This window comes from Lactuca sativa, chromosome 2 (genome assembly GCF_002870075.4).
Source record: "Lactuca sativa cultivar Salinas chromosome 2, Lsat_Salinas_v11, whole genome shotgun sequence".
Taxonomy (NCBI): Eukaryota; Viridiplantae; Streptophyta; class Magnoliopsida; order Asterales; family Asteraceae; genus Lactuca; species Lactuca sativa.
Genome location: NC_056624.2, coordinates 223,754,438 through 223,767,782, shown reverse-complemented (window position 1 = coordinate 223,767,782; position 13,345 = coordinate 223,754,438). Strand labels below are relative to the sequence as shown.

At 32.6% G+C, this 13,345-nt stretch overlaps 1 protein-coding gene across 1 annotated transcript; it reads left to right on the top strand.

Moving 5' to 3' along the window:
* Nucleotides 1-680: 680 nt before the first annotated feature.
* On the top strand, nucleotides 681-2,390 carry LOC111883774 (WRKY DNA-binding transcription factor 70). Its single transcript, XM_023880093.1, has 3 exons — nucleotides 681-1,123; nucleotides 1,276-1,377; nucleotides 1,480-2,390. The coding sequence occupies exons 1-3, from the start codon at nucleotides 810-812 to the stop codon at nucleotides 2,006-2,008; spliced, it is 945 nt and encodes a 314-aa protein (XP_023735861.1). The 5' UTR covers nucleotides 681-809; the 3' UTR covers nucleotides 2,009-2,390.
* The last annotated feature ends 10,955 nt before the right edge of the window (nucleotides 2,391-13,345 follow it).

Here is a 13,345-nt window from a genome sequence, read left to right as displayed (position 1 = left end):
TCAAAAAATACGAAGTAAAATGTCCCATGATATTTTCCTTGGATATTCATCAACCAAAAAGTCAGATACTAATGAATGTTGGTGATGGAATCACCTTATTTTGTAATTATAAGCTGGTCCGGGTCAGCTCCCGATTTTGGGCCGGTTCCAAAAATTGCCAATAATAGAGTCTCCGTTCCGGCCCGATCGGTTCCATCGGTTTCTTGTTCCAGTACCGGTTTCCGGTCCATATGCTCATCCATACCGACTATGGCTAATGCTAAAGATTGAAATTAAGAAATTTGAGCTTAATGATAAAGAACTATACTTATTAAAAAAAAACACACACACACAAAATCGCATGCACAAATATAATATTATTTACCCTAAATGAAATAAAAAATAAAGAAAATTTAATAGTATTATATTTATTTAATAGTAAAAAAAAGTAACGGACGGACGTTGTCGTCAAAATTTCCAAAAATGCGGTCACAAAAGCGGTAGGAGCCTAGAAGCCTTCCAATACGGGCCGGAGTATTCGGTATGTTCACCACTTTATTTGGGTCATATCAATTATTGATTGACAGATAAGCACAAAACACAACGCCAGCATGACTCATTTGAATGACGTCATTCCAGTTTTTTTCTAGATTTCCTCTTTCACTTTGTGGAAATTTCGTCGAAGTTATTTACATGCTTCCTTCCTACCTTCTCTCTTAAATTAAATACATATATAAAGCAACAGTCCATCACTTCATCTTCACTTTAGCCTATATCCATAGATAACACATCTGAGATATCATCTGTATTTATATATATATCATCACAATATGGAAAAGAACAAGAAAAGATTGAACGAAACCCTAATTAAAGGCGAAGATTCTGCAAAGAAGCTACAGGCTTTACTTTGCCGGAGAGCTTATAATGATGGGTCGGTTTCTGTTGAAGATCTTGTGATGGAAATACTTGGATCTTTCTCCCGTGGCCTTTCAATGTTGAGATCTTGTGATTCCGGAGAGTTTGCCGGTGCTCCGGCGAGTCCCGATATGACTTTGGCTACGTCCGGTGACCAGACACCGGAAGTTAAAAACAGGAAGAAACCGGCGCCGGCTTTGAAGGAACGGAGAGGTTGCTACAAGAGAAGGTACATATATACAAGTACTTGAATCTTGATGTATATATATTTATCTACCAAATACAATGTCATCAAAACCAAATATAAACGAACTTATTATTGTCTCTAAGGTACAGTTACATATGTTAACATATATGTTCTTGCTTGTTTAATATTTGCAGAAGGACCATAGATTCAAGGGTGATAACAAGTGTTACAATTGAAGATGGTTATGCATGGAGGAAATATGGTCAAAAAATGATCCTCAACTCCCAATCCCCAAGGTCTTACCTAGTCATATATTCTTATTTTTTCCATCGAGTACTTTAATACTAATTATAACATTTTTACCATAAAAATCTAATATTTGTTTGGGGGTTTTACAGGTGTTATTACCGATGCACCCACAAACCCGATCACGGGTGTAAGGCGCAAAAACAGGTTCAGAAATTGGAAGATGAATCAAATATGTATCACATCACATACTTTGGCCACCACACTTGCCCAACTCTGAATAATTTTTCACACTCAGGAGTTGTCCTTGATTTTAATGGGGGCGCCTCCAAAAACCCTCATTCTCTCTCAAACAGCCCCTCAGCTATTACAAATTTCCAAGTCCAGCCCTCGATAAAACAAGAAGTCGAGTCTAAGACCCAAAGTACTGATGTGTCCGTGTCCGACAACGTGTCGTCAGCCAATGATGGTTATTCTCATAATTCGTCCCCTGCTTTAGAGTGGAATGAGATATGGCAGCATAATCAATTGGGTTCTTCAGGTCATGAGGGTCCACCATTCATGTGGTTTGACAATGAAGATTCTTGTGCATCCACTAGCTCTCATGGCTATTTAGATATGGATTTTCTCAACAATGATGGGTTTTCAAGTGATTTCCTATTCGATGAAGTCTTGTCTTAGGTTAATTTGATGGGTGGAGGATTAATGTACAACTTCTATGGCATATATAAGATACAAGTTAATTACCATGGTAGGATTTATTGGCTAAAGCTATGATCTTATTGCAAAGAGAGTATCCCAGTTAACCCGTGGAGACTGTTATAGCCATACAACAGCTAGACAACAAACTGCATACAGTTATCGTTGGCCATCTAAGATAGAACTTAATTAGAAGCCTACACAACGAAATATCCGTTGTACTATTTTATTTTACTTTGTAAAGTGTATTTTAGGTTTTAGTGTTACCTTATGAGAGGTTTACAACATAAAATGCACAATATTGTACAGTGTAATATATTATCCTTTCTCAAATTATTCAAATAAAAGTTATATATTTCTTATAGTTTATGGGATAAAATGGAACGCACTTTGTTTTATATTCCGGCTCAATCTTGTACACTGTACAGTGTAATATATTACCCTTTCTCAAATTATTCAAATAAAAGTTATATATTTCTTATAGTTTATGGGATACAATGCAATGCAGTTTGTTTTATATTCCGGCTCAATCTTGTACCTTATTCTATTATTGTTGATGGTATCAGTGTATGTCATATTATTAATAAAAATAGATTAAATTACAGTTTTGGTCCCTATGTTGTACAAAAATCTGCAATTTTAGTGTAACTTTTGATTTTTTGACATGTATTGTCCATGTAGTTTCCAATAGTTGCATGTGTGGTCCCTGAAGTTGTCAGTGTATAAGATGCTCATGTTAAATGAATAAACCTTGTTCATTGTACTCATTATCAAAGTTCTTAATAAATATTTACCTTAAGTCTCACACCCAAGAAGATGACAGACAAAGAAAATAAAACCTTCTAATTATTGGGTGGTAGGAGAACTAGTAGGAGTAGAAGGAGGAGGCATATATGGTCTGAAGTAGATGACAAATGGTAGCAACGTCATGGTGCATGAATGCATGGTCCATCAGAAGCTAGTAGAAAGATGAAGGACAAAACAACGGCGATGGTTAAGTAGCCGATAACGAAGATGGATATGGTGGGTGTTGCTTGAAAGTTACCGAAGTGATGAAGATGGGGATGTGTCTGGTAATGAAGACGTAGGTAGTGTCAGAGAGTAGAGATATGGAAGTGGTGCTTATCGGCTACTAGGGAGGTAGAGGAGGGAAAAGGAGGTGGGAAATAGAAATGCCTAGAGGTAGGCCCGATCCTAAAGGGGTGCAGGGTGTACGACCACACAGGGCCTGAAAAAAATAGGGCCCGATTTTTAGCCAATTTATATAGATTCTTATATAATATTTATCAGATTATGTAATAATTTTATCAAATTTCTGATAGCTCAGTCGGATGAAGGGAAGTGTGTTTGCCCTCTCTTTTAAGACGACCAGGGTGATTCTCGTCTCCCTCGCTTTCTTTTATAATTAGTTATTCAGTTTTCTACTTATCTAGATAACATATACATGCTGATATTGTTCTTCCTTTACTAATCAACCAAGGTTCAGATCTTTGCTCTTACTAACTTCTCATATGTTTTTTAATTAATAATTAGTTTCTTTTTATTTAGGGGCCCATTTTCTTACTATTCGAATAGGGTCCTCAAAATTAACAGACCGACCCTGCTTAAAGGGAGTGACAAAGAAGTCGGTTGAAAGCCTTTAAGGCTTGATTTTAGCATTATACACAAATAGTACGTGGAGTTATTAATAATATCAAAATGTAGATAAAATAATAGGTTATAACAATAACTTTACAAGCATCTAGCGGATAGTAGGGATGTCAACGGGGGCAAACGGGACGGGAAGTGCATCTCCCGCCCCCGCCCCCGGAATGTTCAGCCTTCCTACCCCCGACTCCACCTCCGATTGATTTTGGGCTACTTTTTTTTTGGGCTAAAAGAAGTTGTTATTTAGGCTAAAAGAAGTTATTTTTTAGGTAACAAATAATTATTTATAGTAGAATTTTATATGTTAAAAATAAAAAAGTTATGACATTTTAAAAAATTATAGTAACAACTTAAAAACATGTTTTTTGATGAATTTTGGAAGCTCAAAATCATGTTATTGTTTATTATATTTATATAATTAATATATGTAAATATATATGTAATTTATTAACGGGGTCCCCATGGGGATTTCAGGACGGGATTGCCTACCCCGCCCCCGCCCTTGAAATTAAAACGGATGTTAACCTTGTCCCTACCCCCGTTTTTTAAAAAAAAATCTTCCAAACGGGATGGGCCCCCACGGAACTTTTTGACATTTCTAACGGATAGGAATTGAGGGAGCTAGTCTCAGGGACAACATGCGTAACTATTAAAAACCATATCTATGAGTCATATCAAAATTTCAAAACTTGGACTAAAGTTGAAGATATGTGTAAACCACAAAGACCAAAACTGTAATTTACTCTAAAAGTGGACTATTAAAAAAATATAGATTCTTAAATTAAAGGTTAGTATACAGGTCATCTCAATAAACAATTGTATTGTTGGAAAGGCATAAAAAGCTCGAATTTGACTTATTTACAAATGATAAACACTTAATATATCAAAACTTTATTGAATCTGTTTAGGCATGGATATGTGAATAATGAAATATATCTATATCTACCCTAATAAATGAAAATCATTTTGCCACGTGTCCTTCTTTCATAAAATTAGCCACATGTTATTTTGTTATAATTTGAGATATATTTATTTTCCACTTGTCATTACTTTAATTTTTATTTTCAATATATCATTAATTTAGTTTCCATAAATTAAACCTACCATAATGACTATTAATTTCAAATTTTAAATTCAATTTCAAATAAATTTATAGTTTAAACCTTTATGTTTAACATTTTGTTATAACTAAACACATAATTTTAATTTATTTATTTTTTGCATGTTTTTTTTCTCATAATTTTCATTTATTTCAATTTCAAATTCAAATAAAATTTCTATTTAATTGTTCGTACTTAACATTTTGGTTTAATCAACCCGTATAATATACGGGTCTCACAACTAGTATTTATTAAGAGCATCATGATATCATTGCATTGAAACTTGATTAAAGATTGGCCACAAAGTTTTAATTCCTTAATCATTCTATTAATTAAATTATATCATATGTTCCACGTATCAAGAATGTGTGTTTTTGCAAAATTGTATATTATTTATATTTTAAAATTTGATAATATTATTATAGAATATTTTGTTGTTCGAATTAAGAAAATTTGTAGTTGTGATATTTTAAAGATCATTACATTTTTATGATGGGTAAACGTAATAAAAGATAACAAGCTTTTACGTTTTTCGATTCTGGTATTTAATTTTTTAATTCAAATATCATGCTTTTTAATTTGTTTATTTTTCATTTTCCTTGTCAACATCAGATTATTCAGTGACATGTTGACATGCCATTCTTTGATGATGTGACATGCATATATAGATTGAATTAGTTGACGTGAGATCGTGACCAGACTTGTTGTGTTAACTAAAGTTGTCATGTCATCTAGCATCTTAAAAATAAAAATAAAACAACATTAAAGGAGGGGTTGAACATGAGACCTCTCCTTTGCAATCAGGGGATTGTTAATCATTGAGTCGATTGATCTTTTGGTTGATACCTTTGTATTAAACATATATATCATGAAGTACGATGGATTAATATATATAACCTCGATGGTGTAACTCAAGAACAATACCAAGAACCCAAGAAATCTAAACTAAAAACTCAAAAAACTGAATATGAAACATATAAATTCAAACTCAAAAATCTTGGCACATTATGAACTCAATGCAACGACCGAAAATTTAAGTATTTGATTATACACCATTGGGCGTGTAAAACGTAGTTTTGGACATAGCATGTTGAGCAAAGTCTAGAAAAAGGAAATGAGAGTCGCGACGCGTCGACGTGTCCAAGATATAGACACGTGTCACCGGAACATGACGCGTGACAAAAGAGAAATATATGGCAAAGTCGCAACGCGACAGGTTAAAGTTGTGGCACGTCAATGTGGCTACATGTCACCAGAGTGTGATATGTGGTAGAGACTAATCTGTGGCAAGAGTCGCGGCGCAGCAATAAGGTAGTCATGACACGACAACAAGGTAGTCGTGATGTGAATAAGGGATAGGTGGCAGGAGACTCCACACGTGTGGACATGTGGCAAACACTAGGAAGACGGGTAGGTCGCAATACGACCTAAGGGTTGTCGCGACACATTTGTCTAGCCTATGTATATAAGTGATATGTGTGAAGAAAAAGGCTTTTGCTCGGGGACCGGAAAGTCGGTATAAACACACAAGTTTCTTGAAGATCTATCCAAATATGATTCCGATTAAGGGTTTCTTCAGTTTATGTGTTCCAGATCTGATTTCAATTTAGGGTTTCTTGTTCTTTGGTTCTTGAAGCTTGATGAATCAAAAACCACATATATGAATGTCTTTTCAAAAAATGTGTTTAATGGATCAATACGAGATAATATATAAGTTTAGTATGAAGGTAACAACCAAAATATCACATTGCTCAATGGTTAACAATCCTTGCTACCAAATGAGAGGTCTTGTGTTTGATCCCCGCTTCAGAGTGTTTCATACTTTTAGATGATGATGTGGCATTTCATATGACATGGCAACCCTGGTTAGCATACCACATCAAAAATCCACACATACACACACACACACACACACACACACACATATATATATATATATATATATATATATATATATATATATATATAACATTAATAGAAAATGCATACACTTTGGAAACCTTTGAAACCCTAGAAAATCAACAGAAATACATAGAAAAAATATTTTGAGATATCTAATTTTTTTATTGACTTTATAGGCCTAAAAATTGCAAATTTTTTTAACTAATATTGTTGAAAACAAAAAAATGAGTTTTTTTTTCAAAATAATTTTCATTGAATTTGTTTAATAAGTATCGATTTTCAGGCCTATAAAGTAAAAAAAAAAAAAGAGAGAGAGAGAGAGAGAGAGAGAGAGAGAGAGAGAGAGAGATTTGGTATCTCAAAGTATTTTTTAGGGAAATCTCCAGAAAAGTCATAATACTTTATCATAATTTACGAAAAAGTCCAAAACTAAAATTTGTTTACGAAAAAAGATGATTTACCGGTAAAAATGAAGATTTGACCCCTTGATCCCGGTTTATCGGTGTCATTACTTACATGGTTCCATTAAAGTCCCGTTAATTTACCATAATTTACGAATAAGTCTCAAACTAAAATTAAGTGATAATTTGACCATTTTTCTCGATGTAACATACATTTTACCGATTTCATTGTTGACTTGGATGTCTAGTCATTAAATGAGCTAATAAGATATTAGTACGATGGGTTAGATAACGCTACATTTACTGTAAAATTTGATATCAATCTCATCAACTCATTTATGACTATGTATCTAGGTCAGTAATGAAACCGCTAAGACTACTCCCATTCACAACCAAAACCAACCCAACTATCAATTAAAAAAATAATTTATCTCTCTTCCACCTACACAATCAAACTAAAACAACTTTTCACACCCATTAGCAACCCAACCCAAACCAAACTTTTATATTATTTATAATTATTTTTTATTATATTATAAAATCTAAATATTATACCTTTTTAAAATTATAACCCAAAATTTTCTACTGTTTTTAAGACCATATAGACAACTCAAAAAAATTCAAAAAAAAAATTCTTAACATATATCAATACTAGTCTTTATTTGTAGACAAAATTATTTTATGTATTGTAGTGTGTTTTGTTTATTTTATTAGTAAAAATAAAATTAAACTAATTACAATATAATGCTTAAAGTGCAAAAGAGTTATAACAAATAAATAAATAAAAAAGAAATGAAATTGACAACTAAGGTTTGGTGGAGCAACCTAGTCGTTGGTTTTAAAGGATTTTTTAATTTTTTTTAATTGAAATATGGCAACCAAACATTTGGTTGCCAATGGGGATGGTGTAAGATGTATTTTTCTGGAAAAAATGTGTGAGAAATGAGCTGAAGAGATGGATATACTAGGTTACATAAGATTAGATAGACAATTTGAAATTTCTTATAAACTAAAAAAATAAAGAAGTTGTTGCTAGTTTATATAATTATTGCAATCTTCATTGGATGCATTTTATATTCTAAAAAATATACAATACATCGGGATATCAAGTTTTATGATAAACATAATATTATATAACTCAACATATCCATCTCGTTAGCTCATTTAATGATTAGGCGTTTAGGCTAGCAATAAAACCAGTAAAATGTATGTTACAAGGATAAAATGGCCAAATCATCACTTAGTTTTATTTTGGGATTTATTTTGTAAATTATGATAAAATAATGGGTTAAATCGTCATTTTTACCGTTAATTAATGCTTTTTCGTAAACAGATTTTTAGATTGGGACTTTTTCGTAAGTTATCGTTAAACATTAGAACTTCTATGGAGATTTCCCCCTTTTTTTTTATGTATTTATAGGGTTTCCAGGGATTTTTTTTTTAGGTTTATGTGTTTTCTATTGGTTCTCTCTCTCTCTCTCTCTCTCTCTCTATATATATATATATATATATATATATATATATATATATATATATATATATATATATATATATATATATATATATATATATAAGAGAGAAAGAGAGAGAGACCTAGGTTCAAATGTTTCTAGCAACTATTCTATGTATGTATGCACCAATAAGAATTGAGGAAATAATAAATCATTAAATAAATCATTTAAGAGTATTATAATAATCTTTACATATTTAATTATGGTAATTTATTAACTTCCTAAAACCTAGTCTTCTCCCATCTTTATCTTCAAACGATTGGCCTTAAAAATCATTGACCATCACCATCTGTAGGGTTTCGTTTGTACATTCCACCAAGCCACCCTCTATGAAATCGATTTCCACTGCGTTGGTGGTGATTTTGATTTTGATTGAAAAGCAGGTATTGGTTGAAGAATCAATGTTCTTACACAAATCTACAAAGATTCCCGCTTCCCTCGGTTTCTTACCATTTTTCCGGCCACCGGTCAGTCATTGTTGGTTTCCTGGCTTCCGCCTACTTGCCTCTTGTTTCATAAGGTTGATTTGGTGTCGAAAATGAAGAAGATTGTGACAGAGAAAAAAATAGGTGTGTTTATTACTTCACTCATTTCTGTTATCATTTAGAAAATACCTTCAAATTCACTAAACCGTAAAATATCGAACTATTGCAGAATGCATGACGTCAAAAAAAAAATCTTAAAACATCTGAGTTTATTAGTTCGTTTTTATTGATTTGGAGTGTTTGGGGGTTTGTTTTAGACATATAGCTATTATATTGATTTTTGGTAAATTAATTAGTGAGATGTTGTTAAAAGAGTGAAAGTGAGATATTTTATTTACTTTCAATATCAATCCACCCCGTGCTGTTAGTTTTCAATTTATGCATTACTTGCTTTTCACCTTGAAATTGGTTTTCACTTTTCAAACTTAGTAAGCGGTCAATATTCATGAGGTTGCAAGTTAACTTGTGATTAAATGCCTTTTGTTTTGGGCTTGATACACACAAAAGAACTGTGGTTTGTTTTACTTCGTTTAGGTAGGAACAAACAAGAAAAAAAAATTATGACATCGCTGATTTTACCTCATTTTAATGTGTGTATTTCTTCAAGAATCAAATGTATTCTCACTTTTAGTTTTGCATGCTAAGTGTTTTATGAATTGTCTAACCCAACCAACATTGCAAATAAAAGCTTTATGATCATATTTTATTGCATTAATTATTATGTCAGAATTTCAACTTGCTAATTTGTTATGTTGTATGTATTCTATCAAAATTTAAAATGTCATATATATATATATATATATATATATATATATATATATATATATATATATATATATATATATATATATATATATATATATATATATATATATATTCTGTCAGAATTAATTGGTAATTGCACTTTAGATTTAATGATTCTTGTAGAATCTTTTTTGCTTATTAAAATGTCATATATATTTAGTCGGTTCGTTTAGTGGATTAGTGTTTTTGTTAGATTTTGATTGTATTTTTTTTTTCTTTTTAGGTTTTGAAGAGTTTGTCATTCAGGTGGAAATAAAGAAAATATGGAGAACAAGAGTGTCTTATAGTAGAATGCATTCCGACAGAATGTATAAAACGAATCTTAGCAATATTATTCTTTCAGAATAACTTAGTGTTTTTTGTTGGATTTTGATGCATTTGTGATAGGAATGACTTGAAGACCTTATAGGAAGGATGTGAAGAATGAATCAAAGATTGATCACACTCACAGTTTAAGAATGTTGTTGTTTTTTAAAAATTACACTTGTTATTCTTTTAGAATGTTGTTATTATTCAAGAATGTTATTTTTGTATCACAATCATAGGATGTAATTATTTGATATATTATTAGTTTAAGAATCGATTTTGTATATTGTTTCATAATGTACTTATTCATGTTTTCTTCTTATTTATGTATTCTTAAAGGATGTCATAAACTGTTATTCTAACATAATTTCATTCTAACAGAATCGCATTCTGACATAATAAAATAAGTTATAACCGGTTATGATTACAAATTAAATTAGAATTGAAATAAAATTAATTTTTTTTAAAAAAATCAGAATTATCCCTTCAAATTCAAAAATTTTGTTTTTTTAAATATAGTTAATTATCTAAAATACTCTTTTAATTAAATTTTAGTGATATTATGGTACATGATATTCCATTGTAATATCATAGACCGTCAAAATAATAGTCATTCGTTATTTTCATCTATTGGTCCAGAATTCTCCTTACATCCACATAATAGTTACCTAAAACAAAATAACCTAACTATATATATATATATATATATATATATATATATATATATATATATATACACACACACACGCACACACACACGATCAAGTGAGATACAAAACTATCATGAGAAACGTAAGAAATGAACAATTTGCATGTTTTTTGACGAAACAAAAATAATAAATCATTAGATAATACAAAAAATAACATTAGTTAGAAAAAAGTTACCCAATATACCAATGAACTAAGCAATCAATCAAAAGCGTCATAATATAAAACAATCGATAGCTAAGAAAAATGTCGTAGATAATACAAAAAATAACATTAGGCCATGTTTTTCTAATGAAAAAAAAAACTAAATATACTATTGTTCATGATTTTTTTGTCTATCTTTAAATAGAGATCTTATTATATATAAAAATGGTTTTTTTTTTCAAAAAAAAAAATCCATTTCGTCTTTTTTTTTTTGAAAAGTTATGATTTATTTTTATCGATATAAATTAATAAATATATCAAAATTAAAAAATTATTGGTACTCCTTAAATATAGATTCATATTGAAATAAAAAAACAATTTTTGTTTTTCAAAATTTTAACTGAGATTCATGTTGTAAATGCTAAAAACAAAATTATATACAGTTGAGATTCACAATGTGAATAATATTAAGTCAACTTCATATTGTGATGGTGATTTTAGTATTATCAACATATTTTGGTGTAATTAATATTAATTTTGAGGTATGTTTAGTTATATTTATTCGCCAAGGTTGGATTTGTGGGATGCAAATTGTAACGCTCTGTTCTGAATTGACTCTTTGCCAGAGGCGGTGGCTCGAAGGTCGGTCATTATAAGGATTATGGCTCTTAGGAAGGTAAGATCTTGGCCCTTTTGGGTGCGGGTGATGTATTAGAAGTGATCCGGGTGTTTGGTTCATGTTTTGGAGCCGGGGGGTATTTCGGTAAAGTGGTAGTTCAGGCTTTTGTGGAAAATGGAATTTTGTTCGGAAGGTCTTAAGAAATTTTTGAGCTGTTAGAAGTGTAGGGTTTCTCGTCACCTTTCCATGGATATAAGGATCGTCATAATCGGGCTTATAACGAAGAAGTTATGGACTTCGGAAGTTTCGTGGTTTTTAGGCTTAGCCGAGTACATGGGGCATACACAAAGTGTACGTGGGGCGTACTAGAAAAGAAGGTAGTATGTTGGGCGTACTGACCAGGAGGATCGCGAATGTTCCCCGGAGTATGTCGGGCATACCATATGTACGTTGGGCGTATTCCAGTCAGATCTGAACCCTATTTTAGGGTCTTGGACCCTATTTAAACTCCTTATCTCATAACCTAACCCTAATATCTTCAACCTCCACCCCTCTAAACCCTAGAAATTGCCCCTTAGCCCTCATTTGAGTGATTTTGGAGCTTGGAGGGCCATTAGAGGAGTATTTTGGGTGTTTTGAAGAAGAAGGTGTCTAGAGAAGAAGCAAGGGATTGAAGAGAGCTTATAGATCCAGAGGTTTTACATCATTTCCAGCCTATTGAAGGTATAAATGTAACGCCCTGATTCTCAGGTATTGTTTAAATAAGAGTTATTGGGTTAAGCTCTACTCGACGAGTTGGTTAACCTACTCGTCAAGTAGCAGCGAGGTGGGATCACGTGTTAAGTGACCTACTCGACGAGTCCATATTGGAACTCAACGAGTAGGAGCTAGCAGATGAAACCCTAAATCCTGGGGTTTGCACCTCTATTTAAAGGAGCCTCAGCCTTCTTTGGCCTCTTTGTAGTCTTTGAGAGCCCCTTAAAACCCTAATACGCGTGTGTGTGCCCATTATGTGTTTGAAGCTTGAAAAGAGGATCTTTGGAGGGAGAAGGCTTGGAGGAGAAGGAGAATGGAGCAAGTAGAGTGTGGGAATCAACTTTTATCTCAGTTATCATTTTCTGGAGGTAACCACGTCGCCTTTTCCTTGTGAATCTCTTCTATTGGTTGAGTTTTAGGGTTTTTGGTGTGTTAATAAGTTGGAAAGAGGAGCTATGGGCTAGATCTAAGGTTGTAACTTCAGATCTGGACCCTCCTTGGATTCTAGAAGCATAAAGTTTCAGTTTTGGTCATGATTAAGGTCCCCTTTGAGCATGAAGTTCCATTAAGAACTTAAAATAGGCATTTAGAGCCTTTATAGCCATGCATGCACGTAAAGTTTGCAACTTTACGTGATAAGCATGCCCTAAAAGCTTGGATCTGTGATTTGGAGCCGCTGCATGGCTCAAACAAGTCTGTATGGAAAGAGGACTGAATGGACTCGGCGAGTCGCAAGGTTGACTCGGCGAGTCATAAGAAGATGGCTGTGAACTCGACGAGTTGGATGAACAACTCGGTGGGTCCGATGAAGATTACCATAAGACTCGACGAGTTGAAGAACAATTCGGCGAGTCGGATGAGTTTTCCCTAGAATATGTATGCGGGTATATCTGTCGAGTTGAAAGGAGGGAACTCGACGGGTGGCCTTAAAGTTTG

What these genes read in the sequence shown, in the direction of transcription:
- LOC111883774 (XM_023880093.1), top strand. Translation starts at nt 810, where the DNA reads ATGGAAAAGAACAAGAAAAGATTGAACGAAACCCTAATTAAAGGCGAA. An exon ending in AGAGGTTGCTACAAGAGAAG is followed by an intron (nt 1,124 to 1,275) that starts GTACATATATAC and finishes TAATATTTGCAG; the next exon opens with AAGGACCATAGATTCAAGGG. An exon ending in CTCAACTCCCAATCCCCAAG is followed by an intron (nt 1,378 to 1,479) that starts GTCTTACCTAGT and finishes GGGGTTTTACAG; the next exon opens with GTGTTATTACCGATGCACCC.